This window comes from Mus musculus, chromosome 1 (genome assembly GCF_000001635.26).
Source record: "Mus musculus strain C57BL/6J chromosome 1, GRCm38.p6 C57BL/6J".
NCBI lineage: Eukaryota > Metazoa > Chordata > Mammalia > Rodentia > Muridae > Mus > Mus musculus.
In genome coordinates, this window is record NC_000067.6 from 59,476,799 (window position 1) to 59,487,215 (window position 10,417).

General features: G+C 49.9%; 1 protein-coding gene across 1 annotated transcript; it reads left to right on the forward strand.

Moving 5' to 3' along the window:
* Positions 1-5,348: 5,348 nt before the first annotated feature.
* On the forward strand, positions 5,349-10,157 carry Fzd7 (frizzled class receptor 7). The gene has a single exon (NM_008057.3). It carries the CDS (start codon positions 6,162-6,164, stop codon positions 7,878-7,880), a length of 1,719 nt encoding a protein of 572 aa, NP_032083.3. The 5' UTR covers positions 5,349-6,161; the 3' UTR covers positions 7,881-10,157.
* Positions 10,158-10,417: the final 260 nt, after the last annotated feature.

Consider the following 10,417-nt stretch of genomic DNA (forward strand, 5'->3'; position numbering starts at 1 on the left):
GTATAGGTTTTGGCTTTAGTCTAGGCCTGGCTTCTCTAGGGAGCATCTACCAGGAATCTCCCAGGGTTGTTAGGAAATTAGACATAGTGTATTTATAGCACCTGGCACAGTACAAGCAGTGGTCATTATATTTAAAATGTGACTATTTGGATGCTCAAAGCAATTGGAAGAGAAGCTCTATAAGCCCGTTAGTGCCCTAGAGCAGACACCAAGGGTTTCCTGTGTGCACATTTTTTCAACTCCGAGCTCACTGACAACATGTTGGGTCAGCCACCATAGCAGCAGTATCTATACCTTGGAAATTGGGGAAAGTGCAGACCAAAGTTTTTCTCCTAGGCAATCATTAGAAACATCCTCTAGCATACTGCTATAATATATACTATAATATAATATATTATGTGTTGCGCATCCAAATAGCCACACTTTATATATCACATATACAATACATATATATTACACACACACACACACACACACACACATATATATATAACTTCAGCAAAGACCCCAAGCCACAGATACACTGCTAAATGGGCCTTTTATTTCATCTCATGCTTTGCATCCCATAACTAAACCAGAATGCTGTTGTGATGATTTTCTTGTGTTTGGGTCATAAGCACCTTACAGCTCTTACACCATTAATCCTCTCCACACACTGGAGGGAACTAGGGAAGTTAGGTGACTGGCCTGAGGCAGGACAGGAATTCAGTAGTGAGAACCAGAACCAAGCCAGTCTGCTCTGGCCACCTCTGCACTCAGCCCACACCTTAGTGCCACACAGAGTGGCACTGAGATGCAGGTGGCAATTACCTACAGTGCTGTTACCAGATGGCCCAAGTCTCTCTCAGACTGTATTGAAAAGGCTTTGTCCTCTGAATGTAGACAGGGTCCCCATGGAGTGCCTTACTCCCTGCACCCAGAGGCTTTTCCTAGAACTGTGTTTGAGAAAAGTCCTCCAGGGTCAGGATTCTGTTCTGACAGTAACAGATACTGTAGCCAGTCAGCTCTGTGTTCTCATTCTTGGGCCGCAAGGCCAGCAGGCCAAGAGCTGTTTCTCTCTGTGTCCTGGCTACACAACTCTCTGGCACAAGAAATAACCTTCCTCGTAATCACCTTGAGAAGCACTCCAAACATCCATCCACTGGGATCTTCACACCTTGCTTCATCCCTGTTGCCTCTTAAGTGAGGGTAACCTAAGGACTCTTGGGATTAGGAAGACTGTAGCTTCCCTTGTGAGTGCCACAGTCCAGGGCATTCCAACTCTCACCTTCTCTTACCCCCACACTCCCAGTGCTCTCTCCTGCTGAGTCTTCACCCTGAACGAAGTTTCATATTTTGAGTGTGCTAGGGGAGGGATGAATGACAGGAAACCGATGGCTTTGACCACCAGTGTGTAAAAGCCTGAGGCGGGCTCCATGTTATTCGAGTTTGGGAGTGGGACATTTGGGAGGCAGAGGTAGGTGGATCTCCGAGTTGAGTTCTAGGCCAGCCAGAACTACAAAGAGAAACTATGTCTCAAGAGACAGAGACAGAGAGAGAGACAGGGAGGGAGGGAGAGAGAGAGAGAGCAAGCTTCAATGAAGCCATGACTAACCCTGCTTGCAATGAGCAGACAGACACAAAGCCAGGCCAAGCTAAGTATACCCAGGTTCCTAACACTTAGAAACTGTAGATACCAAGTATTTGTTCTTTCAAAGCTGCTAAATTGGGAACTATTTGTTATACAACCATAAGTAACTCATAAAACTCTTGGTCAAGAAAAAAAAAAGTTGGTCCAACAAATACAGTAACTGAGTCTGCGATATAAAGCACCTCTGCCCGCCCACCAAATGTGAGCACCACTACAGCACTAGTGGCCTTCCTTGTCTTCAATCTGGACATCTCTAACTTCCATAACATTTGAAAGTAATTTAAAGATAAAAATGTTTGGGTAGAGAACAAGTCAACACCCAAACTAAAATGAACACAAGTTGGTGGCCACCTGGCAATTAGATATCTCAAATCTTCATTATAATGCCAAAATGTCTGGCAAAAGAGAGGTCAGAAAGATGGGTGTGTGCTCCAAGGTGCCTTTCTGGCCTTCCATGGATTCTTGCAGCCAGAGTTTCATTACCAGAACGGGATTGTGGCACCACGTGGCCATTTTCAAATCTGCTCTGACATCAGAATGTAATTCAGCTAGATAAACCTGGGACCTAGCCAAAATAAGTAGTACTTGGAAAAAAAAAATGGAGCTAGTGACTACCACCACTTTCTTTGAGGCCATATATGACTATGATGTGAAGAAATAAAGGCCTTTGTTATTTTAAAGGGCAGGGACAATTGGAAGTTTTGCAGCAGACAGTTACAAAATTTTCCACCCTTGGCTTTCCAAAGAAGATACCAGCTTTGGGAGCTGGGTGTGGAAGGTGTTGTTTGGAAAGAAAATTAATCCCAGGGAGAGTGTAAACCAACATTGCCTCACTTGTCAGAGAGCCTAAAACAGACTTGGCTCCTTACATCGTGAACTTACCTCTTCTGGTCTGCTGCTTTATGGCATGGCTCCTTGAAACCATAGCATCTCAAAACTAAAGATACCTTCTTTTTTTTTTTTTTCTTTTTTATCATAGCATTTGACATGAGGCAGGCATAGAAAGTTTCAGCATTGTCTCACAAGCAGATCTCTCTCTCTTTGGCGCAAATGTGCGCAGTTTTGTTTTGAATTAGAATATCACTAAGGAGCTGTCTGTAGAGCAGGCTAGCCCCGAACTCATGGAGATCCAACCGCCTCTGCCTCTCAAGCACTGAGATTAAAGGCATGTGTGTACCACCATACCTGGCACAAGCAGTTCATTCTCTTTTTCTTGGAGTAATTTGGGATCGAGGTTATTTATTTAATTTTGTTTGTTTAGTGTGTGTGTGAAGGATTGAATCTAGGGCCTTATACATTAGGCAATTGCCCCGTACTGAGCGACATCTCCAAGCCCAGGCCGAGTGTTGCCGTTGTTGTTGTTGTTTTAAATCACCTTTAAACAGTCTCCTTATCCTAGCTCGCTACCTTTGCTTCTCCAGTACTTTTGCTCTTCTCTGCCTGGGACAGAGAGAAAGGACTCACCTCTGTGACATCTCATTTAGGATGGGTTTCCTGTACCTCGTGCATAGACTGCTTTAGAACTATTTCATTTCTTCCTATACCGGCTCATCTCACCCCCTCTTGCTACATCATTATTCCTATTGCCTAACATCAGAGCTGTCTGGGACTCTAAGGATGAGCAGCTCATCCGCTGGCTGGTTTCCGCTGTATTTGAGGCAGTGCTCTATCCTGTCCGCTTTCATATTTTTTGACACTGCTTGGTATTTCTCCCTCAATTAGCAGATATGAGTTAGGTCAGTGATCTGATGTATGAGCATGACATTTTTGTCTTAAAAAGGAGGGCATCTTGAACCTCAGTGGGGAGAAGGAATCTAAACTCCACCACCCACACTTTCAATGACAAAGCAAAACAGCCCCCAGTGTCTTAAACATCTTCCCACAAATATCAACACAGCACAGCTGAAGGTAATAGGAACAATAATTTAGAAAGCAGAAGATGAGGTCTTGAAGACTGTATATTTTTTAAAAAGGAAAACGTTGCTTATTCATCTTTATTACTTTGAGGCAGATACTCTAAAGGGGGCTGGGGATTGGTGTGAAGGGTAAACTGAGCTTAGAAGGAAACTGGTCAGATGGAGTATGTCAACTGTCTGACACCACCTTGTTCCATGGAGCTGGGCTCTTCAGAAACATTAACAGGAGCACAAAAGATGAAGAACTCTAAAGTGGAAGGAAGGGGCTCAATGAACCTCTGAGGTAAAGTAAATAAAAGAATTAAAAGGAGCCCAGGTCATCGAGAAAAGGGAATCCAATTAATTAACTGTCTTAGATTTCAGAATCAACCTTTTCCTAGATGGAGAAACTGTATACCAGAGGGAGTTACTTCTGCCGGCATTCAACATTCGACCTATTCAAAATCTCCTCAAACCCCAGCACCCAAGTGAGACAGGCAGAAGGACTCAGCCAGGAAAAAAACGTTTAAAATGATTGCAGAGACAGATTCAACGATTCAACTTGTCACTTTCCTGCATGGGAATTCATAGTATTCATGATATTTCTTGCTGGCTCCTGTGAGAGGGCAGAGGCCCCTTAGTAACTTCTGACCGGTCGGGGCAATCAGACAACGCGCACGAGCGCCCAGTGCCTGGAGCGGGGTTAAGATTTGACCAAGAACAAAAGAAAGCTTGCCAATCAGAAAATGCTACCCCACAAGGAAAATAACCCCTCTTTGTGTCTCGAAAGCCCTTTAATTAGCAAATGCCCTGCTTTCTAACGCGCGTTAAAACATTTCTATGTAGATTCCAAATGGAAAGATCAAATGGTTGCTTCTGCAACGAAGAAGGGGTCCCTGAAGGCCACACACCTCAGAAAAAAAAAAGGAAAACGGGGCAACCGAAGGCGCTCTGTAAATCGTACAGAGTTCCGAGGCCCTCGGTCTCAGGTTACTTTCATAAGCATTCCCCCAGAGCTGCCTTGGAGTTAAAAAAAAAAAAAAAAAAAAAAAAGAGCCTCTTGGGCTCCCCAGGCTCCCAGCAGTATGTCCGGGAGGGGTGGCAGGCTCGTGTGTGCAGCGGATCCCCAGCTCTGGGCCTTCTCCTCCGAGGGTCTGCACTTCCTCCCGCCACAAGTCCGCCCCTCGGCCGACTCGGGTTTCTCCCTCCAGGATGCCCCCCTTTTTTGTAACTGGGGGAGGGAGAGGGAATTGTGCCTTCACGTGGTCGGTTGGGGTAGGGGAAGAAAAAACGATTCTTAGTCGCACCCCTTTCTCGACTCATACTGATGCTAACCAAAATTCTCCCGCCCTCGCCTGCCAGGCAAGGCTAACGTGACTCCGGGTCACGTCTTTCTGCCCTGGTGCTGTACTATTCTCAGCTTCTCCCCAAAGCCTTCGGCGAATGCCCCCTTTTGTTCGGAAATGTGTATTTTAGGGTACCCGGAAGAGGAACCAATCTTACAGGCAAGTTCCCTTTCTGGTGCGTTTTTTTCTCCCTTGAGCAAATTCTGGGTAAAAGTTTTTCCTAACTTTTCTCTCAGTCCCCCGCCCCTCCCCTCAGGAATCCGCCCAGAGCTCTTTAAGCACCGCCTTCCTTGTTTCCTCGGCCGCCCCTTCCGACTTCCACCCAATCGGAACAGGTCCACAGAGAAAACAAAGCGCGCTATTGGATGTCCAGAGGGCTCGGGGCCCGCCCCCGGAGTGGTTTGTGAATGGGGGGAGGGGAGGGGGCGGGGCGGCCCGCAGCCCTGCAAGCCCGACGCTTCTTCTAGCCACCAGTGCGGCTCCCAGGCGTTACTCCGCGCTCCTTCCCTGGCGGGCGGTGCTGGACGCGGAGAGTCGCGGGCTGGGACTGCGCGGGGCAGGAGAGGCCGGGTGCAGGCAGGCCGCGGGTGCAGGGGCCTCGGCGCTTCGGATTCCGTGCAACTCCGTTTCCAAAACCAGCTTGTCCAGCTCTTACCTCCCGAGCACCGATCAGACTCAAAGCGAGAACGAGCCATTTGACTTGAAACTTGGGGCCGACCTTCCTAGGACTGAAGGAGGCTCCAGAATCAGAAGAGGCGGCTGCAGTGGCCCGCGGGGCCTCAAGGAGAGAAGGCGGAGCAGCACCACCGAGGCGACGGCCGGGGCGAGCAGGCAGGGACGCAGGGCGCTGGCCTGGCGGAGGCCTGGCTCGGTTTAGGGGACGTGCGTATCGGCGTGCGCCCGGGGCTCGAGAAACTTGGGCAAACTTTGAAGGGTAACCGGAGAAGCTTGTTGCTCGTCGCCGCAGAGAAAGCCGCACCGTTACGTCTCGGCGGGGAGGGTAAGGCGACACCCCTTCCCTCGATCCCCCACTCCAGGCCCAGGAGTTTGAACCTCCGGCGGCTGCGTGAGTGCCACGCGGAGGCGGCTGCGGCGCCCCCTCGGCTGGCGGCCTCGCCCCCGCTGTGCAGGCACCCTAGCACCCTCGGCTCCGCGCCGCCCACGGCCCGGCCCCGGCGCCGGGAGGACTCTCATGCGCCGGGCGCGGCGGCGCCTCCCTGTATCCAAGCCTCTCCCCAGCGCCTCGTCTTTTTCCTCCAGCTGAGAACGCCGCTGCACTCGCGACCGGCGATGCGGGGCCCCGGCACGGCGGCGTCGCACTCGCCCCTGGGCCTCTGCGCCCTGGTGCTTGCTCTTCTGGGCGCGCTGCCCACGGACACCCGGGCTCAGCCATATCACGGCGAGAAAGGCATCTCGGTACCGGACCACGGCTTCTGCCAGCCCATCTCCATCCCGTTGTGCACGGATATCGCCTACAACCAGACCATCCTGCCCAACCTGCTGGGCCACACGAACCAAGAGGACGCGGGCCTCGAGGTGCACCAGTTCTACCCTCTGGTAAAGGTGCAGTGTTCTCCTGAGCTACGCTTCTTCTTATGCTCTATGTACGCACCCGTGTGCACCGTGCTCGACCAAGCCATTCCTCCGTGCCGTTCCTTGTGCGAGCGCGCCCGACAGGGCTGCGAGGCGCTCATGAACAAGTTCGGCTTCCAGTGGCCAGAGCGGTTGCGCTGCGAGAACTTCCCAGTGCACGGTGCCGGCGAGATCTGCGTGGGGCAGAACACGTCCGACGGCTCCGGGGGCGCGGGCGGCAGTCCCACCGCCTACCCTACTGCTCCCTACCTGCCAGACCCACCTTTCACTGCGATGTCCCCCTCAGATGGCAGAGGCCGCTTGTCTTTCCCCTTCTCGTGTCCGCGCCAGCTCAAGGTGCCCCCCTACCTGGGCTACCGCTTCCTAGGTGAGCGTGACTGCGGTGCCCCGTGTGAGCCGGGCCGTGCTAACGGCCTCATGTACTTTAAAGAAGAGGAGAGACGGTTCGCCCGCCTCTGGGTGGGTGTGTGGTCAGTGCTGTGCTGCGCCTCGACGCTCTTCACGGTGCTCACCTACCTAGTGGACATGCGTCGCTTCAGCTATCCAGAGCGACCCATCATCTTCCTGTCGGGTTGCTACTTCATGGTGGCAGTGGCGCACGTGGCAGGCTTCCTGCTAGAGGACCGTGCCGTGTGCGTGGAGCGCTTCTCGGACGATGGCTACCGCACGGTGGCGCAGGGCACCAAGAAGGAGGGCTGCACCATCCTCTTCATGGTGCTTTACTTCTTCGGTATGGCCAGCTCCATCTGGTGGGTCATTCTGTCCCTCACTTGGTTCCTGGCAGCTGGCATGAAGTGGGGCCACGAGGCCATCGAGGCCAACTCGCAGTACTTTCATCTGGCCGCGTGGGCTGTGCCAGCGGTCAAGACAATCACCATTTTGGCCATGGGCCAGGTGGATGGTGACCTACTCAGTGGAGTGTGCTACGTGGGCCTGTCTAGTGTGGATGCATTGCGGGGCTTCGTGCTGGCGCCCTTGTTCGTCTACCTCTTCATCGGGACGTCCTTCCTGTTGGCCGGCTTTGTGTCTCTCTTTCGCATCCGCACCATCATGAAGCACGACGGCACCAAGACAGAGAAGCTGGAGAAGCTGATGGTGCGCATCGGCGTCTTCAGCGTGCTCTACACGGTGCCGGCCACCATCGTGTTGGCCTGCTACTTTTATGAGCAGGCCTTCCGAGAGCACTGGGAACGCACCTGGCTCCTGCAGACTTGCAAGAGCTACGCTGTGCCCTGCCCTCCGGGCCACTTCTCTCCCATGAGCCCCGACTTTACAGTCTTCATGATCAAGTACCTGATGACCATGATCGTGGGCATCACTACGGGCTTCTGGATCTGGTCGGGCAAGACCCTGCAGTCATGGCGTCGCTTCTACCACAGACTCAGCCACAGCAGCAAGGGGGAAACTGCGGTATGAGCCCCGGTCCTTACCCACCCTTGCCTCTTCTACCCTTTTACAGGAGGAGAGGCATGGTAGGGAGAGAACTGCTGGGTGGGGGCTTGTTTCCGTAAGCTACCTGCCCCCTCCACTGAGCTTTAACCTGGAAGTGAGAAGTTATTTGGAGGTGAGAAGAGATTTGGGGCGAGAGATGGTTTTGAGAGGAGGCCCAGATGAAAAAAGGCAAAGGCAGTGGCCGAAAAGACTTCTGGCTAAGACTTGCAGGACGATGCTAACTGTGAAAGATATGGACCGGCTAGGGCCTAAGGGAAAGGTTGAGACCAGCAGAGAGAGAGACTGGTGAGGTTTTCAGGCGCCAGAGATGAGCCAGGGCTGTGAGTCCAATCCCCTGCTGCAAGGCAAGTGGTTGTTCTCACTCTAGTGAAGGGGGGCTGGGAGGGGAGGGTGATACCGCTCTGTCTGTAGCCTAGGCTTTGTGGCCAAGATGGGGGGGACCTCCTGCGGTGCCCTTGTCAAGTGGTGGTCAAACCATAATCTCTTTTCACTGGGGCCAAACTGGAGCCCAGATGGGTTAATTTCCAGGGTCAGACCTTACAGTCCTCCTCCCGGGCCCCCTCCCGCCTGCTTTTCCTTCCCTACTCCTTTCAAGTCTAGTAAAATAAGCATTTGGAAGGCCGGGCCCTGCCTGCTAGAGTCCTAGCGTGAAGTTGGTTTTCAAGAGGAGGCCAAGAAGGCGAGTGGGAGATACAGTCTGCTACTTTTTAATTTGTTGCTACTTTTTCATTTTCTAGGGAAGGCAGAGAGAAAAAGAATGTTTTATTTGGTTTCATACCCTGAAAAAAAGTCATGACTTGTTGCTTTTCAAAACAGGAACGCATTCACACACACACACACCCCATCCCACCCCCCTTGTCTTTGTTGTAAGAGACAAAGCGGGAAACAAAAGTGTCTCCCTGAGGAAAGGCCTAACTGTGAAGCCAGCAGCTTTTACAGGCAAAGCCACAGAAATCCGAGGTTTTCCTTTGGTTGTTAATTTGGTTGAGATAAACATTCCTTTTTAAGGAAGAGTGAAGAGCAGCTTTCATACCCATTCAGGCACACGTTCTGACTTGGATAAAGGAAATGCTAGGAGTTTTGTTATTTGTTTTAAACAGATTTAATTCAGAACACATGATCTAATAGACTCGTTTGCTTAATGAAATCTCCTCCCATTCTACGCCCCCATAACCCAAATTTTGATTTTTCTGCCCCCTTCCTTCCGTCCAATTTGGGATTTTTGCTGTTTTTGTTTTGTTGTGTTTTGTTTTTCCTCCAGACAGGGTATCTCTGTGTAGCCCTGACTATCCAGGAACTGGCTCTGTAGAGCAGGCTGGCTTTGAACTCACAGACATCCACCTGCCTCTGCCTCTCAATTGCTGGGATTAAAGGCATGGTCCACCAGGCCTGGCTCCCCTTCCTAATTTGTATCTTTCAAGACATAACGCTCACATTAGTAAAGATAAAAGACAAAAATTTTAACTTAAAGGTTTAAAAGCATTTTGCCCTCATTTTCTTGTTCTAGAGATGTAAACATCTATCTATCAGACACATGAGCTGACCCTTTCTCTCTCTGGTTGCATGAGGCGAGGGCAAGAGGAATGATAGCGAAGGAAGAGGAGAGTTTGAGTCAGGTTTCAAGAAAGTCATTAAGGGAAGGTGAACTTCAAAGTGATTCTGGAGTTCTTTGAAATGTGCTAGAAGACTTACATTTATTAATCTTAAATCGTGTACTTCTCTTTTTTTCCCTGCAATAGAAGTCTGGTTCTTTGGCATAATGTAAAGCTGAGCAGAGCATCATGGGAGTTGACCTTTACCCTACCTTTGACACTGACTGTCCTCCAATTTTGCAATGTTCTTCAGTTTCTCAGAGCAGTTTTTAATGCCAGCCAGGGGGGGATTGTCGGGAGGACAGATTACTTCATATGTGTCCTGTTCAGTTGAATGGAGCTGCTTTTACAATTAAAGTGATCTTGTATTTTTTAAACTTTCAAAGTGATCTCACCTGTCAGAATTTTTTTAAGCTGCCACTACACAGGTTTGGCATCTTTTGTGTTTTATCTCTTTAAGTGCATGTGAAATTTGTAAAATAGAGACAGTGCAGTATGTATATTTTGTAAATCTCCCATTTTTGTAAGAAAATATATATTGTATTTATACATTTTTACTTTGGATTTTTGTTTTGTTTACCTTTAAAGATCTACAATGAAGCCCCACTTTATCACATGTACAGATCACGAATAAATTTTTTAAAAAATACAAAGTGAATGTTTATTTACTCTTCCTGAGATAGTAACCAAAGAATAAAACTTTTACGTGGGAAGGAGGTGGAGCGAGTGTGTGGGGTGTGTCCTGTCACATAGTACCTTAGCGAGGGTCACAAAAGCTTTTGGGTTTGCTTTGTTCTCATTCTTGTTTCCTGTTTCCACCACCACCTCCTTATTTACCTCTAAGCCAGCCGTTCTCAACCTGTGGATTGGACCCCTTTGGGGGGTCACATATCAGATATCCTTCATATC

Excerpts from the sequence above, each read along its gene's own strand:
- Fzd7 (NM_008057.3), top strand. The coding sequence starts at position 6,162 with ATGCGGGGCCCCGGCACGGCGGCGTCGCACTCGCCCCTGGGCCTCTGC.